The sequence below is a fragment of the Prionailurus viverrinus genome, chromosome B4 (genome assembly GCF_022837055.1).
Source record: "Prionailurus viverrinus isolate Anna chromosome B4, UM_Priviv_1.0, whole genome shotgun sequence".
Taxonomy (NCBI): Eukaryota; Metazoa; Chordata; class Mammalia; order Carnivora; family Felidae; genus Prionailurus; species Prionailurus viverrinus.
In genome coordinates, this window is record NC_062567.1 from 134779619 (window position 1) to 134793726 (window position 14108).

General features: G+C 57.4%; 1 protein-coding gene and 1 non-coding gene across 4 annotated transcripts in view; one reads left to right on the forward strand and one right to left on the reverse strand.

The window, feature by feature from the left end:
• The window catches only part of ARHGAP8 (Rho GTPase activating protein 8), a 65077-nt gene extending 60745 nt beyond the window's left edge, over window positions 1–4332 (forward strand). For all 3 annotated transcript variants that reach the window (XM_047865912.1, XM_047865913.1, XM_047865911.1), the window contains 2 exons: window positions 2067–2170; window positions 3933–4332. In XM_047865912.1, coding sequence (XP_047721868.1) covers window positions 2067–2170; window positions 3933–4265 — 437 coding nt within the window. In that variant the 3' untranslated portion in view covers window positions 4266–4332. The remainder of the gene's footprint in view (window positions 1–2066; window positions 2171–3932) is intronic.
• On the reverse strand, window positions 2703–2787 carry TRNAR-UCG (transfer RNA arginine (anticodon UCG)). The gene has a single exon. It is a non-coding gene; the product is annotated as a tRNA-Arg (tRNA).
• Window positions 4333–14108: the final 9776 nt, after the last annotated feature.

Genomic DNA, 14108 nt, shown 5'->3' on the forward strand with positions numbered 1-14108 from the left:
CCCTCAGGCCAGGAGCGCCGCTCGTATGCACGGTCCTGGAGCCTGGCTTTCGTGTGTTAGCATCACATCTCCTCTCTCCCTCCTCATGTGCAGTCACTCATTCTTTCAATGGTCGTGTTGCACCAGCTTTATAATTTCACGGGTGAACGTTTGGAGCGGTTTCCATTTTTGGTTGGCCCTCCGCTAATTTGAAGACTCAGGAAGTCCCAACATTCCGGTCGTGAGAACTGAGACCCTGCTTTCTGGACCGTGGTCTCACTCGGCCTGGCTGCACGGTGACAGGTAGGGTCACCAGATCTAGCAACAGAAAACAGAGGATGCCCACCCACCTCAATTTGAATTTCCGATAAAGGGTGAATGTCTGGTTTTTTTTTTTTTTTTAGCGTAAGTAATATTTGCTCTTTAGCTGAAATGCAAATTTAACTGAGTGTCCTCTCTTTTTTCTGGCAGCCCATTCTCAGGTGGGATGGGTTTCTCCGTGAAGTCGGGCAAAAGCAGGGGCTTCTGCGTGTACTCGGGAAATGCAGGGACACTTGGGAAGTGTCCAGGGCACAAGAGAATTGCAGCCAAGACCACCTCCTGGTGTGCAGCCAGGAGGTTAAGAGCACTGGCTTAGAGCCGCGCGGGTCTGGATCCAAGTCTGGGCTTCACCATGCAGTAGCTGTATGACTGGGGACAGGTCACTTAACCTCTCTGAGCTCACTTCCCTTAGGTGCATAAAAGTGGGGGCTGTTGTGAGGATTAAAGGTGCATAAAATGCCGGGCGTGACGGTTCGTGGCACGCAGGAAGTGCTTTGTGGCAGCCTGCTCCCCCTTGCTCGCCGGTGAGTGCTCTTTCCCTGAGAGACCGTAGGGAGAGCGGGTGGCGGACCTTGTGCAAGGATGTGCTCTGGGACCATAAATCTTACAAAGAGGAGGTTGGGGCCGGGAAGCTGAGACCCAGGCAACAAGGTGACGGCCCCCGAGCTCGTTGGTTTCTTGAAGATCATTTCGCGGGAACTCCCTGTCCATTCCCGTTACCCACGACAGCTTGAGTTCATGAAAGAGAGGCTTTTCTTAAGAGGCCAACGAGAACGTTGACGGTAGGGACGTTCGTGTCTCTTGAGCAGGGGCTGTGTTTGGAAAGCACACAGGCGTTCACGGTAGCCCCGCCCAAGGCTTAGCCGGAAGAGGTTAGCGTCGGGGGATCGGGACGTGGGGAGCACGGTGAATAGTTGTGGGTGCGCCCTGGCTTGAGGTCTGGAGTTCAGCGGAGGACATGGTTATGAGGAAACGGGGGTCTGAGTCTGGGACAGCCTCCCCCAGGCTCTTGGTGGGTGTGGGGACCTGAGCTGCAGGGCATCACAAACAGGCTAAGTTGGTCTGGAGAAGGGCTGACCAACCTTTCCCGTAAAGGGCCAGGTAGTAGGTATTTGAGGCTTTGTGGGTCCGTCTGTGTTGCCCCTACTGGGCTCTGCTGTTGTGCAAAAGTAGCCACACGTGATGTGTGAGTGGGTGGGCGTGGCTCTGTACCAATGGTTTATTTATTTTTTTTCGTCTTTATTTATTTTTGAGAGAGAGAGAGTGTGAGCAGGGGAGGGGCAGAGAGAGAGGGAGGCACAGAATCCACAGCAGGTTCCAGGCTCCGAGCCGTCAGCACAGAGCGCGACGCGGGGCTCGAACCCACGAACCGCGAGATCGTGACCTGAGCCGAAGTCGGACGCCTCACCGACTGAGCCCCCCAGGCACCCCTGTACCAATAGTTTTACTGACAAAAATTGGCCTTTCTGTCCTAAGGCTGTAGTTTGCTGACTGCTGGTCTAGGCCATTCTCACTTACAAAGTGAGTGATTTAGCTTTACGGACTTTCTGGGAGGTAAGCGTTGCGGTACGGCTGTAAAGACGGGAACAGAGCTCATGGAAGGGAGAGCTTTGCTGCGAACAGCCACCCGGCCTGGGAGTAAGTGAGGGCTCCGGGCCCGACCTCGGAGCTGACCTCCGAGGTGTCCTCAGAGCTGACCTCCTCCCTAGGCCCATGCCGGCCCCTCGGGCAGGACTGACTCAGGAGGGACCCCTGTGCCCCTGCAGGTGTGGAGAGCAGCCTGCGGGTGACCCGCTGCCACCAGATCCTGCAGAGTCTTCCAGAACACAACTACGCCGTCCTCCGCTACCTCATGGGCTTCCTGCATGAGGTGAGGGGGCTAAGCAGGGCCCGGGGCGGGGAGGCCCCAATTCCGTGCCTGGCCCAGGCGGCCCTTCCTGCACCTGGTGCCCACACAGCCCGGGGTCTGGGGTCTCCCCCAGCCTTGGAACGCCACTCCCTGGCCCAGAAGACTTCAAGGCCTGACTGGGGAGCAGCTCCATTTCTGCGCCTGCCCCTGCTGACCGGTCACATGCCTGGCCGCCCTCGGTTACAGATGGGACCTTCTTTTTATTTCTATTTTTTAACGTCCGCTTATTTTGAGAGAGAGCATAGGTGGGGAGGGGCAGAGAGAAGGAGAGAGAATCCCAAGCAGACTCCACGCCGTCCCGACGCCGGGCAGCCGCAATCAAGAGTCAGAGGCTCAACCGACTGAGCCACCCAGGCGCCCACATTGCGTGTAGAGATTGCTTTAAAAAAATTTTTTTTAATGTTTATATATTTTTGAGAGCAGAACATGAGCAGGGGAGGGGCAGAGAGAGAGGGAGGGAGACATAGAGTCCAGAGCAGAGCTGTCAGCACAGAGCCCGACGCGGGGCTCGAACCCACGAGCCGTGAGATCACGACCTGAGCCGAAGTCAGACGCTCAACCGACTGAGCCACCCAGGCGCCCAGGATTGCTTTTAAAAAATAATAAACTATTTGTTAGAGGCCAAAAACTAAGTTATTGCCCTAATTTTCTTTCTACTTGTTTTTCATCTGCTGGAGGTGGATTGATTTCCCCGTCCTCCACGGCACTGACGTTGAAACTTCCCATGGGGCTGGGTGCTGTGTAGCATTGGCCCCTGTGGGCTCCTGCAGGGGCTTGGGGGCCGCTGTCCTCACCAGATCCAAGGGGGAGGGGTTCACTGGGTCATGCCCCACCCCCCGTTCTCTGCTCTCCCATGACCCCCGAGGTTCTGCCATTGTCTCTGCTTCCGATTGTCGGAGGTCCCCAGGACCCTGGAGGCGAGGGGGAGATCAGGCCTTCAGATGGGCCCAAGTGGCCCCCCTGCCCCCGACTGGCCACTTGACTTCGGGAAAGTCCCCTGCACCTTCTGGGCCTCCAGTTTCTTCATCTGTAAAATGGGTGATGCATCCTAACTTCATGGGGTTGTAATTGCTGTAAGGCAGGTTCGCCCCCTCCCCTGCTGCTGCCCCCGATCCTCCGATGACCCCTGCCTGCTCTTTGGCCTTGACTGTGTCCGACTCGCTGGCCAGAGTGTGGCTATCAGAGAGGTGGTCTGGCTGGGTGACACCAAAAGCCAAGCTTGCACCCATTGTGCTAGAGACCCCTGTCCCCGAGGGGGCCTCCCGAGTCCTCTGGAGTGGGAGAGAAGGCTGGGGGTGCTGAGGAGATCCGGGAGGAGCTCAGAGACGGTCAGAGCCCGAGGTCTCTCAGAGCATCAAGACTGACTGCTTTCGGGGCGCCCGGGGGACTCAGTGGGTTGAGCGGCTGCCTCTTGGTTTTGGCTCAGGGCGTGATCTCACGGTTTGTGGGTTCGGGCCCCGTGTCGGGCTCTGTGCTGACGGTGTGGAACCTGCTTGGGATTCTCCCTCCCTCTCTCTCTCTCTCTCTCTCTCTCTGCCCCTCCCCTGCTCACTCGCTCTCTCTCAAATAAATACACTTAAAAAAATTAAAAAGTTAAAAAAAAAAAGAGACTGCTTCCTTTTACAGGTGGCGACACCGAGGCCCAGAGCCGGGAGGTGGCCGTGCAAGGCCGTCGTAGCACTGAACCCACAGTCACGTCCCTGGTCTCATGTGTGTCCTCCAGGTGTCCCGGGAGAGCATTTTTAACAAGATGAACAGCTCCAACCTGGCGTGTGTCTTTGGGCTGAATTTAATCTGGCCGTCCCAGGGGGCGTCCTCCCTGAGTGCCCTCGTGCCCATGAACCTGTTCACCGAGCTGCTGATCGAGTACTACGAGATGGTCTTCAGCACCCAGGAGGCTCGCGGGGGGCTCGGTGCCGGTGCTGTTGAGGCAGGGGAGCGGAGTGGCCCCGTCTCTAGAGGCCGGACACCCCGACGGCCTGGCCTCGCGCCCCGCGCCTCCGCGGCCCCTGACGGTGCCCGGGAGACTCCTCTGGGGCTGGAAGCGTCACGCTGAGGCCCGTCTGTGCGTGCTGTCGTCGTGTTTTGTAAACTTGCCATTAAACAAACTTCTCGTGAACCTACTAGTGAACGTCCGGGGTTCTGCGCTTTGGCCCTTGTGCGTGGTCCCTGGGCTGCGGGCTGGGACAAGATGACGGACCTACCAGGTTCGTAACCACGGCCTCAGCGGAAATGGGAATTTATCGGTGAGGGCCTCCCGTCCGGCCTCGACTGTTGCTGTCATGCCGGGTGGCAAACTGTAACTTCGGGTCACAGCCGTTCGTTATTGTCCGCGGGTGAGCGGGGAGCTGAGCGGTTCTTCTGCTCCTGTCGGGCTGGCCAGAGGTCACCTGGAGGGACGCAGCTCCCTCGAGGGTGTCGCATGCCTTCGGCAGGCGGGGCAGGGGCCCGGGTCGCTCGTGTGCGGGCAGGGGGCTGACACGGGTGCAGGTGGTTTTCAAGCTTTGGCTGGTGGTGTGGATACTCGCATCTGTTGGCCAGGGCAGATGTCACGTCCGAGGCCGGGGTCACAGTGGGAGGGCTCTGGGACGCTGTTTAGCAAAGGGCGGCCATGGGGGGGCTGGGGGATTGGGGTCTGCCGGGGGCTCCTGGTCGTGTTCCGCCTCTGCGTTGGGAGACGCGCACGGTGTTTCCCGCTTAGATACGGCGGAGAAAGGTGGTTCCGCATTCCCAGCACAGAGCCCCCCAGATTCACCCCGATTGGACTGGCTTGGGCCACGTGCCCACCTTGACCCTCACCGTGGTCGGGTCTGTGCCGATTGCCCTGGGCCTGAGTCGTGCACCCCACCCCGGGCTGGGGTTAAGGACGGGTGGCGCCCCAGATGCATCAAGCCCGGCTTCCGTCACAAACACCACAGGCTGGGGGCTTACGCGACAGACGTTTATTTCTTACAGGCTGGAGTCCAGAAGCTCGAGCTCTGCAGGCCCACGCGGCGGGGTTCTGTCGAGCGCCCTCTGGCTGGCTCGCGCACGGCCACCTTCTCGCAGTGTCCCCGCCCGGCAGGATGGGGAGAGAGGGAGACAGAGAGAGCCCTTTGGAGTCTCTTCGCAGAAGGACACTAATCCTGGTGGCTCAAGGCCCACCCTCGTGACCTCATCCAACCTGAATTACTTCCGTAAGGACCCCGTCCCCGGTTACAGCCGCCCTGGCGTTCGGGGCTTCAACGTACGGGTTTGGGGGTGAGGGGGCACAAACAGTGCATCCGTAGCACCAGACGGGATGGTGACAGGTCGCCTGCCACCCTCCACTGAGCGTAAGCCATGTGTCAGGACTGCGTCGGGGTCCCCAAGCTCTTGCTGCATGGAGCGGGGGAGGGCTGTCAGGGAGCAAAGGATAAATGTCCGTTGCACATCCCCCCAGGCTGTCCAGGCCTGGGATGGGGTGCTGACCCCCAACTGAGCGATGCCCCCGGGTGCCCGTGTGGGTCCTGGGGTCTCCCAGGAGAGAGTGGGTGCCTCCCTCACCTCTCCCTCTCTCTTCTCACTTTCACGGGGTTAATAATCCCCCTCCCTGAGCTGATGTGCTTGGCTTTGCTGTCTTTAAAGAAGGGGCTGTGTGAGCTCGGCCAGTACCTCCCAGCACCTGCCAGTGGACGGCTGACCCCTCCCACTGAGGACCGTTTGGACCCATGAGCCGGGGAGCCGTTTCTGACACGGATTCCGGCCCTTGTGAGGGCTGTAGCCCAGCGTCCCTGGGCCCTGGCCGTCCATCCGGTTCGCAGGGACGTCGATCCCATTAAAGCCTCTGGAGCAGAGGGGGTGGGGATCCCCGGATGCTGCGAGGGGGTCCCTGCTGCTCCCTGAACGCCTTCCCTGGGAGAGGAGGGCTCTGTGGCCTCAGGTCGAACGTGGTCAGAGGTGAGGGGACAGACACGGCAACGCGGGGCCACAGGCCGGCGACAGGCAGCTGCGTTCCGCTGGGTCCCTGCTCCATAGGGGCTGGTTCTCGTCTGCTCTCACCCTTCACCGCGCTCGGTCCATCGCGTTCTTCTCACGCCCTCGGCTGACCCCGGCCAAAGCGACCCCATCACACAGCTTGGAAGGTGACCCTGGCTTCACTTTCTGTTCTGCCACAAAGCCTTTTCCCTTTTCCTTCTTCTTCTTTTTCAAATTCGACCCTCCGAGCCCTGACCGACCACAGCCAGGTGCAGAGAGCCCAGAGCGGAGCCAAGAGACCTCCGGAGAGGAGCTGCCCGCCTGGCCGTGGCCTCCGGGGAGGCTGCCCGGCCTCTGCCCCCCTGTGCCTGGGAAGGGGTCTTGTGCTCCCGCACTCCAGCACAACCCCAGAAAAGCCTCCGGGTTCTGTTGCCAGGGAAAACAAAAACAAAAACAAAAAAACCACCCTGAAATAAAAATGGCTCCCTTAAGAGCACACCGCTGTGAACAGCAGAATTAACGACGCCATTAAATCAAATCTCGTGCATTATGCAGAAAGGTTTACAGGGTGACGCGCGTCTGTGAAATATATGTCTCAAATTTCCTGACTCCGAGAGGCGGCCCCGAGACGTGTCCCTGTGGCTGCCTTGATAATGGTCTCCCTTTCACAAACGATAATTGCGGAATCTCGGCTTCGGCACGGCGTGGCCTTGTCACCCTTCCTTGTATCGAAGCACGATTTCCCCCGTCGTTCCCGCGGCAGAAGAAAGCGATCACGGTGGTCATGTGTTGGAGACACGTGGGGTGCATTTCATCGTAAGACAACGAGTTGTGACGCGGACCCGGGGACTCCAGGGTGTCTCTGTTGACAGGACGTGGGGAATACATTGTTCAAACATTCACTTTTGCAGAAACGGCAGAGGTTTTTAAGTGACCCCGGAGATTAGGCAGGCTGCCCAGATCTCGTCGCTGATACCCACGATGAATTATTGAATGCCGTCCAGAACATAAAAGCCGGCAGAATGCACGCGGTCGGTCGGTCTGCCCCGAGGAGAGCCACGCCGCCGTCACTGGGGGAGCAAGGGCGGGGCACCTTGCTTCTGTCACCAGCTCGGATCCACAGCTGCGTGGGCCCGGGCCAGTCATTTTGCCCGGTCAGAAGGTTCAGCTGGGGTTTCTTTCTGTCCCCCGCTGTAGGGGTGCGAGCGGGGTGCAGGAGGCGCTGTCCCCTGTGCCGTCCATCCCGTGTGCTTCCGAGCACCTGCTTCGAGCCAGGGAGTGCCAGTCTGTCAGTAACAGAGACGGGTAGGATGCGCTTCCTGCCTTCCCGGGGCTGGCGGACTAGTCGGCGAGTAAACAAGCGACGAAACGCACAAATCAGCGTGTTTCAAGCCAATGCAGTGTGCACGGGACCCGGGCAGGTGTGGAGAGCGGGTAAGGGACAGAGGAGCGTGTCGCAGGCACCGGCCGGCCCTCTCACCTGACCTGCGGGCAGCCGAGGGTGGGGATCTGCCCTGACGTGGAGAGGGTGTGAGACAGGAAGGACACGTTCTGCTGGTTTGCGAGCAGACAGCCCCGCTGTTGTAAGAACAGCTGCTCGGAGCGGGGAGAGAACGGAATGACAGAAAGTATGGAACAAGAAGGTGAAATCGCTCAGAATTGTACCGTTCGCACACAACCACTGTGAATATTTTGAGGCGCGGGCTTTTATGTGCTGCTGGGAGAGCTGTAAATCGGCACACTTTGGAGGGCAACTTCGCCAGACGGTGAGGCGAAAGCTGGCCCAGCAATCACGCGTCTGGGTGGAGAATCGAAGAGTGTTAGGGCAGTGTTCTTGTCCCGGCGAGTGGCCAGCTGCGGCCTGAGTGTCCGTCGGTAGAAGAGAAGACAGATAAAGGAGTTAACGTCCGTGGGGCTGAAGGGTAAAGATGAACGAATTGGGTCGGTATGGCTCGACACGGGTAGATCTCCAAATAGTACATCGAGAGGGGAAAACGTCGGAGCATGATAAACACAGTGTGTTATCACTTGTGTGAAGTTCTAAGCATCCCCGACCCTATTTCTGTTCATAAGTTGTACACTATTGCACTGTTTAAAAAAGAGCCCACTTGTAAGTAATCTCTACACCCACCGTGGGAGCTGAACTCACAACCCCAAGATCAAGAGTCGCACGCTCTAGGGACTGAGCCAGCCGGGCGCTCCGGTATTAGGCTTTTCTGAACACTGTACGTAGAAGACGGATTCTTAAAAAGTGAATAGGTGGAGACGTGCCAAATTCCTCAGGAGAGAAGCCAAGGGGCTTTATAGCTCCTACAAGACTCGGCCTTTCCACAGACGACATCTATGGACTCGACGAAATACAAAAGAACAAAAATAAACAAAAAGCAATGACTTGAAGGCACTGGAGAGTGAACAAGGACAGAGTCTGGAGGGGAGGCCACACTTGGAAAAGCGAATGGCACAGGGTGAGCTTCCGTTACATGGCTTTTAACAACCGAGCCAGGCTGAAGCCGGCACTTGTGTTCGAGTGGCTGTATCTCCGGTAGAAATCTGGCCTTTTTGGCTGGGAGAACAGGACAGAGTTTGGGACGACAGTCACCAGGAAGCGGGGACGGGGTTCCACCCAGGAGAGAAACAGCTCGGGAGAGGCTAAATCGCGTGCATCAACTCCGCCCAAATTTCTGCTTGATCCCTGAGCCACTCCTGTGCAGGACAGACACCAGCTGTGGCCAAAAGACCCAGCCTGAGGTTTATGTTTCTAGTAGAGTTTGCGGCCTGACTCCCAACGGAAGCCAAAGCCTCTACAACATAATAACAACGTCTAGCATACAACGAGAAATCGTTATGTGAATGACCAGGAAAATGCAGCCTACTCTAAGACAATCAACAGAGACCAAGGTGTTAGAAATAACGACCAGGGATGTGAAAACAGCGATTATACACCTTCTCAAGCACATAAGGGCAAACGTGCTTACAATAAATGCAAAAATAGGGCGACCGGGTGGCCCAGTCAGAATGGTAGGCTTCAATCCAACCATGTCCATAACTATTTTCTTTACAATTTTTTTAATGTTTATTTTAGAGAGACAGAGACAGAGACAGAGAGACAGAGTACACACAGGGGAGGGGCAGACAGAGAGGGAGACACTGAATCCGAAGCAGGCTCCAACTCTGGATTTCAGCTCAACATCATCTCATGGTTTGTGGGATCGAGCCCTGCGTCGGGCTCTGCGCTAAAGGTGTGGAGTCTGCGTGGGATTCTCTCTCTTCCTCTCTCTGCCCCTCCTCCATTCACGCTCTCATTTGCATGCAATTAATTATTAATTAACAAAAGAAATGCAAAGATTAGAAGTCTCAGCAAAAAACATAGAAATCATAGGAAACAAAGGGGGAATTCTAGAAAACCAAATACAATACCTGACAGTACAAGGGGGGGGGGGGGGGAACCAAAAAGCAAGATAGAAACACTGGTTCTGTTTACTAGGAGAGTAGAGATGACAAAAGAAAGTCAGTGACCTTGAAGGTAGCCTAATAGAAATTACCCAATCTAAAGTATAAAGAGTCAAATGGGGGTGCCTGGATGGATCGATCTGTAGAGCATGCAACTCGTAATCTCGGGGTTGTGAGTTTGAGCCCCACGTTGGGCCTAAGGATTACTTTAAAAAAAAAATAGAGTAAAAGGATTGAAAAATATGAACGGAGGCTGAGAGACCTGCGGGACAATATCAGAATAGCTCACAAACATGTAACTGGAGTTCTGGAGGCAGGAGAGAATAGGGCACAAAAAGTATTTGAAAATTAACGGCTAAAAGTATTTCCAGTTTGGTCAAAGACATACGTTTTCACATTCAGTCATCTCCATGAACCCCCAAACTGGATAAAATACAAAGAAAACGACACAGAGGCACCCTATAGTGAAGGTTCTGAAAACCAAAGGTAAAGAGGAAATCTTGAAAGCTTCCAGAAAAAAATGATACAGCAGACCAGCCGTTGGGTGCAGCAGACCTACGAGCTGAAACTATTTAGGCCAGAAGACAATGGAATAAGGTCTTGTTCCAACACAGTAAAGGAACGATCATAAATTGCCCAAAGGAGGGGGACAGTGCGCAAACCACAATTCTCGGTCAGTCAAAAATATTTTAAGATAAAAGGTTGAATCAAAACTTTTTTTAGGTGAAAAACAAAACAAAACAAAAAACAAAAAAAACTAAGGAATTTTTTTCATCAGCAGACCTGAACAACAACAGAAAATGCCAAAGGAAGTTCTTCAAGGTGATGGGAAATGAGAACAGATTGAAACCTGGATATGTTGGAATTAATGAAGATCGCGGAGCCTCCGGAAGCTGTCCGCACAGAGCCCGATGCAGGGCTCGAACTCACGAACCGCGAGATCATGACCTGAGCCGAAGTCGGACGCTCAACCGACTGAGCCACCCGGGCGCCCCTCAATAGTTATTTCCTAATGTTAATGTACTACATTCTACAATGAAGAGCAGGGCAGATATTGTCAAGATGGACATAAAAGCAAGACATGACTATATGCACTTTATTTAGGGAACACGAGTAGGGGAGGGGCAGAGGGAGAGAGAGAATGCTAAGCAGGCTTCGTGCGCAGTGCAGAGCCCGATAGGGGCTCGAGCCCGTGACCCTGGGATCACGACCTGAGCCAAAACCAAGAGTCAGATACTGAACCGACGGAGCCGTCCGGGCTCCCCGACTGTGTGCACTTTAAGTATCTAGATAGGTTGGAGGTAAACAGAAGCAAAGACATATACCTGGATACATTGGTCAACGAGAATCGAGGGTGTCTACGTTACCAACGTATAAGCCGTGGCAATCTCGATCCGTCCACTTTTGGCCAACTGCTAAATTCCGAGAATTAGCTTGTGTCTGGAAATTTTGTGAGGAATCTGGGGTTGCATTTCCAAACACAGCACCTGGGGCCGGTCTGGACACACGCTGGCTTTGGAATCACAGCCCTCCACGTCTCTGTCATTTGCACGCATGCGCACGGGTGTCTGGGTGTGTGCGGGTCGGTGGGCGTTTGGCCACTGGCTCTCTAGGGACACAAGGGCCTGATGTGTAGCCTTTGCCCATTTCCCTGCTGTAAATACGCCCACCACGGCTAATTGCAAACTACTGACACGAAGTCCCCAAACACGGATCTGGTCGGAGAGGCACACGGGGACTTGGCCGGTGGCAGCCGGCTCCGGCCGAAACATCGCCGCCCTTCCAGCGATGACCCTTTCCCGGCCGGGCCTCCCCTCCAAGACGGGCCGGTTCGGAGCTGCACTGTCCCGCAGGTAGGTGGGATCCCTCCGTTCTGTTTGGAAACCAGGGATCCTTGGGGGTGGGTGACGGGGCCTCGCCACACGGAGACTGGCCAGTGGAACTGGCAGCCGCAGCCAGCACCCGGCCCTCTGTGCCCGGTGCGGGATCCTCGCGGGGGTCCTGTGGGGGGAGAGACCCCTTCCCGCCCCGTCAGTGGGGGCAGGGTGAGCGGCAGGTGCCTAAGTGGGGTTTGGCTCTGTGGGTGGGGTCACGCGCTCTGGTCGCAGACTTCTCCCCGGGATGGGCCCAGGCCTCCACGTGCAGAAATGCCGTCACCGGAACCCACCCAGGAACATCACCCAGAAACGGCAGGTGTTGTCTGGGGAGCCTGAAAGATGGGGTTGGGGTCAAAGCAGAGCTTAGCTTTGGAAGCTCCCTTCCCCCGCTGGGGGGCCACACAGGGCAGGGGGTGGGACTGGGCTCCCTGCCCAGCCTGCGGGGTCAGTACTTAGTTGGCTTGTGCTCCTTTGTCTGTCCCCTTGCACCTGTGCGTGGTCACCTGCAGCCTGGGGTGCCGTCGGCAGCTCCCAACAGGCGAGGTGGCTGGGTCAGGAGCGTGGGTGCCTGCAGCTTGGCAGGGCGGCCTCCGTCTGACCCCCTGTGTCCCAAGAGGTGACCAGGGTCCAGCGGGCAGGGTAGCAAAGGTGCCTGGAGCAGCGGTGTGGAGCCACAGCCCAGGCTGAAGCCACCGGCTGGCTGTGTGACCTCGGAGTGCCACTCAAGTCCCTGCGCTTTGGTCCCCTCTGAGGGGCCGTCACGTGCCTGGGTGGGTCCGAGGAAGGAGCCGGGCGGGACGGGGCGGGCAGAGAGCGGGTCGTCGGGCAGGATGGCACCACGGTGTCTCCACCTGTGAGCTGCGTGGGGGCAGACGAGGCAAAGGGGAGAGTGCCGAGGGGCCCGGGGGCCAGGGGGCAGAAGCCACGGGAAGCAGATCTCAGACAACCCAGGAAGGGTGTCTGTCATGGGTTGAATCGTGTTCTCCAAAAAGAGGTTGGAGTCCCAACCCCCAGGACGAGTGACTGTGACCTTATTTGGAAACGGGATGGCTACGTTTGTGTGAAATCATGAGGGTGGGCCCTGGCCCGGTGTGACCTTGCCCTCGCAGAAGAGCCGCTCTGCCAGAGACCCGCACACGGGACAAAGCACGGGAACGGGGGGCAGAGATCGGGGTGATGGGTCTACGGGCCAGGGAACGCCACAGCTCGCCAGCAAGTTACAGACAGAAAATGACAAGGAGCTGGGAGCCTGCGACAGCTTCTGTCCCCCAGTCCCAGGGGGAACCAGCCCAACTGGCAGAGAATTCATTTCTGTTTAAACTGTGTGGTCTTGGGAGCAGGGGTGGTGGGGGGGGGGGTTCATCCAAATTTGGAGGGAATTCCTGTCCTGCTCTGAGGGTCCTGGACAACCCCCCCCCGCACCGCCCCGCCACCCGTGCCTAAGCCCCTGCCTTTCGTGGTGGCAGCAAGGGCTCTGGAACCCCCCCCCGTGGGATTGGAGGACAGGGACAAGGCGGAGCGTGGACCCGCCCCCCTCTGCAGCTGCAGGGGCTCGGGCAGCCCCCGTCTCTCCAGCTTCCTGCCCCCACCCTCCACCCTCAGGGGCCGAATGGGCCTGGCAGCTGGACTGGGAGCCGGGAGCCTGCGGGGACCAGGTCCTGAACCAGGACGGAGGCAGCCCGCGGCCTGGCAGCTGCTTCTCGAAAGGCTCCTTCATTTAGTCCGCGAGTATTTACCGAGCTCCTGCTTACTGTGTGTCAGGCAATGTTTTAGATGCCGGGAATTGGTGAGTAAAAGCGACCAACTTCCTTGCCTTTGTGAAGCAAAGTCAAAAAGGTGAATCATAGCAAGTTGTTAAAGCCTAAGGAATCAACAGGGAAGGAGAGGAGGTGCCAAGTCTTTGGGTGACTGGGCGCAGCTGCACGGAGGGGGGACGGTGGTCGACTCCCTGAGCGAGTGCAAGCGGGGGAGCCAATCGAAGAGACAGCTGGGCATGCCGGGCAAGGACACGTGCGGCCTGTGCAAAGGCCCTGTGGCAGGAGCATGCCGCGTGGGTTCCAGGTAGAGCAGGGAGGCCGCGTGGCTGGAACACGGCGAGGAAACTGGAGAGAGGCAGGAACTCGGTAAGCGTGGCCCTTGTAGGGCTTGAGCTGTTGCTGGGCAAGATGGGCCGTGAAGCGGGGTTTCGGCAGAGGCCTCGTCCTGCTAGCTGCTGGCTCGAGAACCGACGGCAGCGAGATGGGGGAGGAGCACGTGGCTGCGGTAATCCCGGTGAGGCGGTGGGCTGAGACCCACCCAGGTGACATTGGCGTGGGTGGGGCACACGGCCACCTCCCGCGTGTATTCCGAGGGCACTGCCGATGACCAGGGGCGGAGGGTGAGGCCGCTGGGGCGCTAGCCCGTGTTATCAGGACGGTGGCATCTCCCGGACACAGGACACGAGCAGGGGAGCTGGCCCGGCGGGGACAGACGCTTGCTGGTGCCCAGTGCGCTGGGGTGCGTGGCAGAGGCCCAGTCTGCAGGTAAGAGTTGGGAGCGGCCAGCATAGACACGGAAAACCATGAGGCGGGACGAGGTCAGCCAAGGAATTCGGGAGCAGAGAGGTCAGAGCACAGACTGGGAGACCGGGGCTCTCG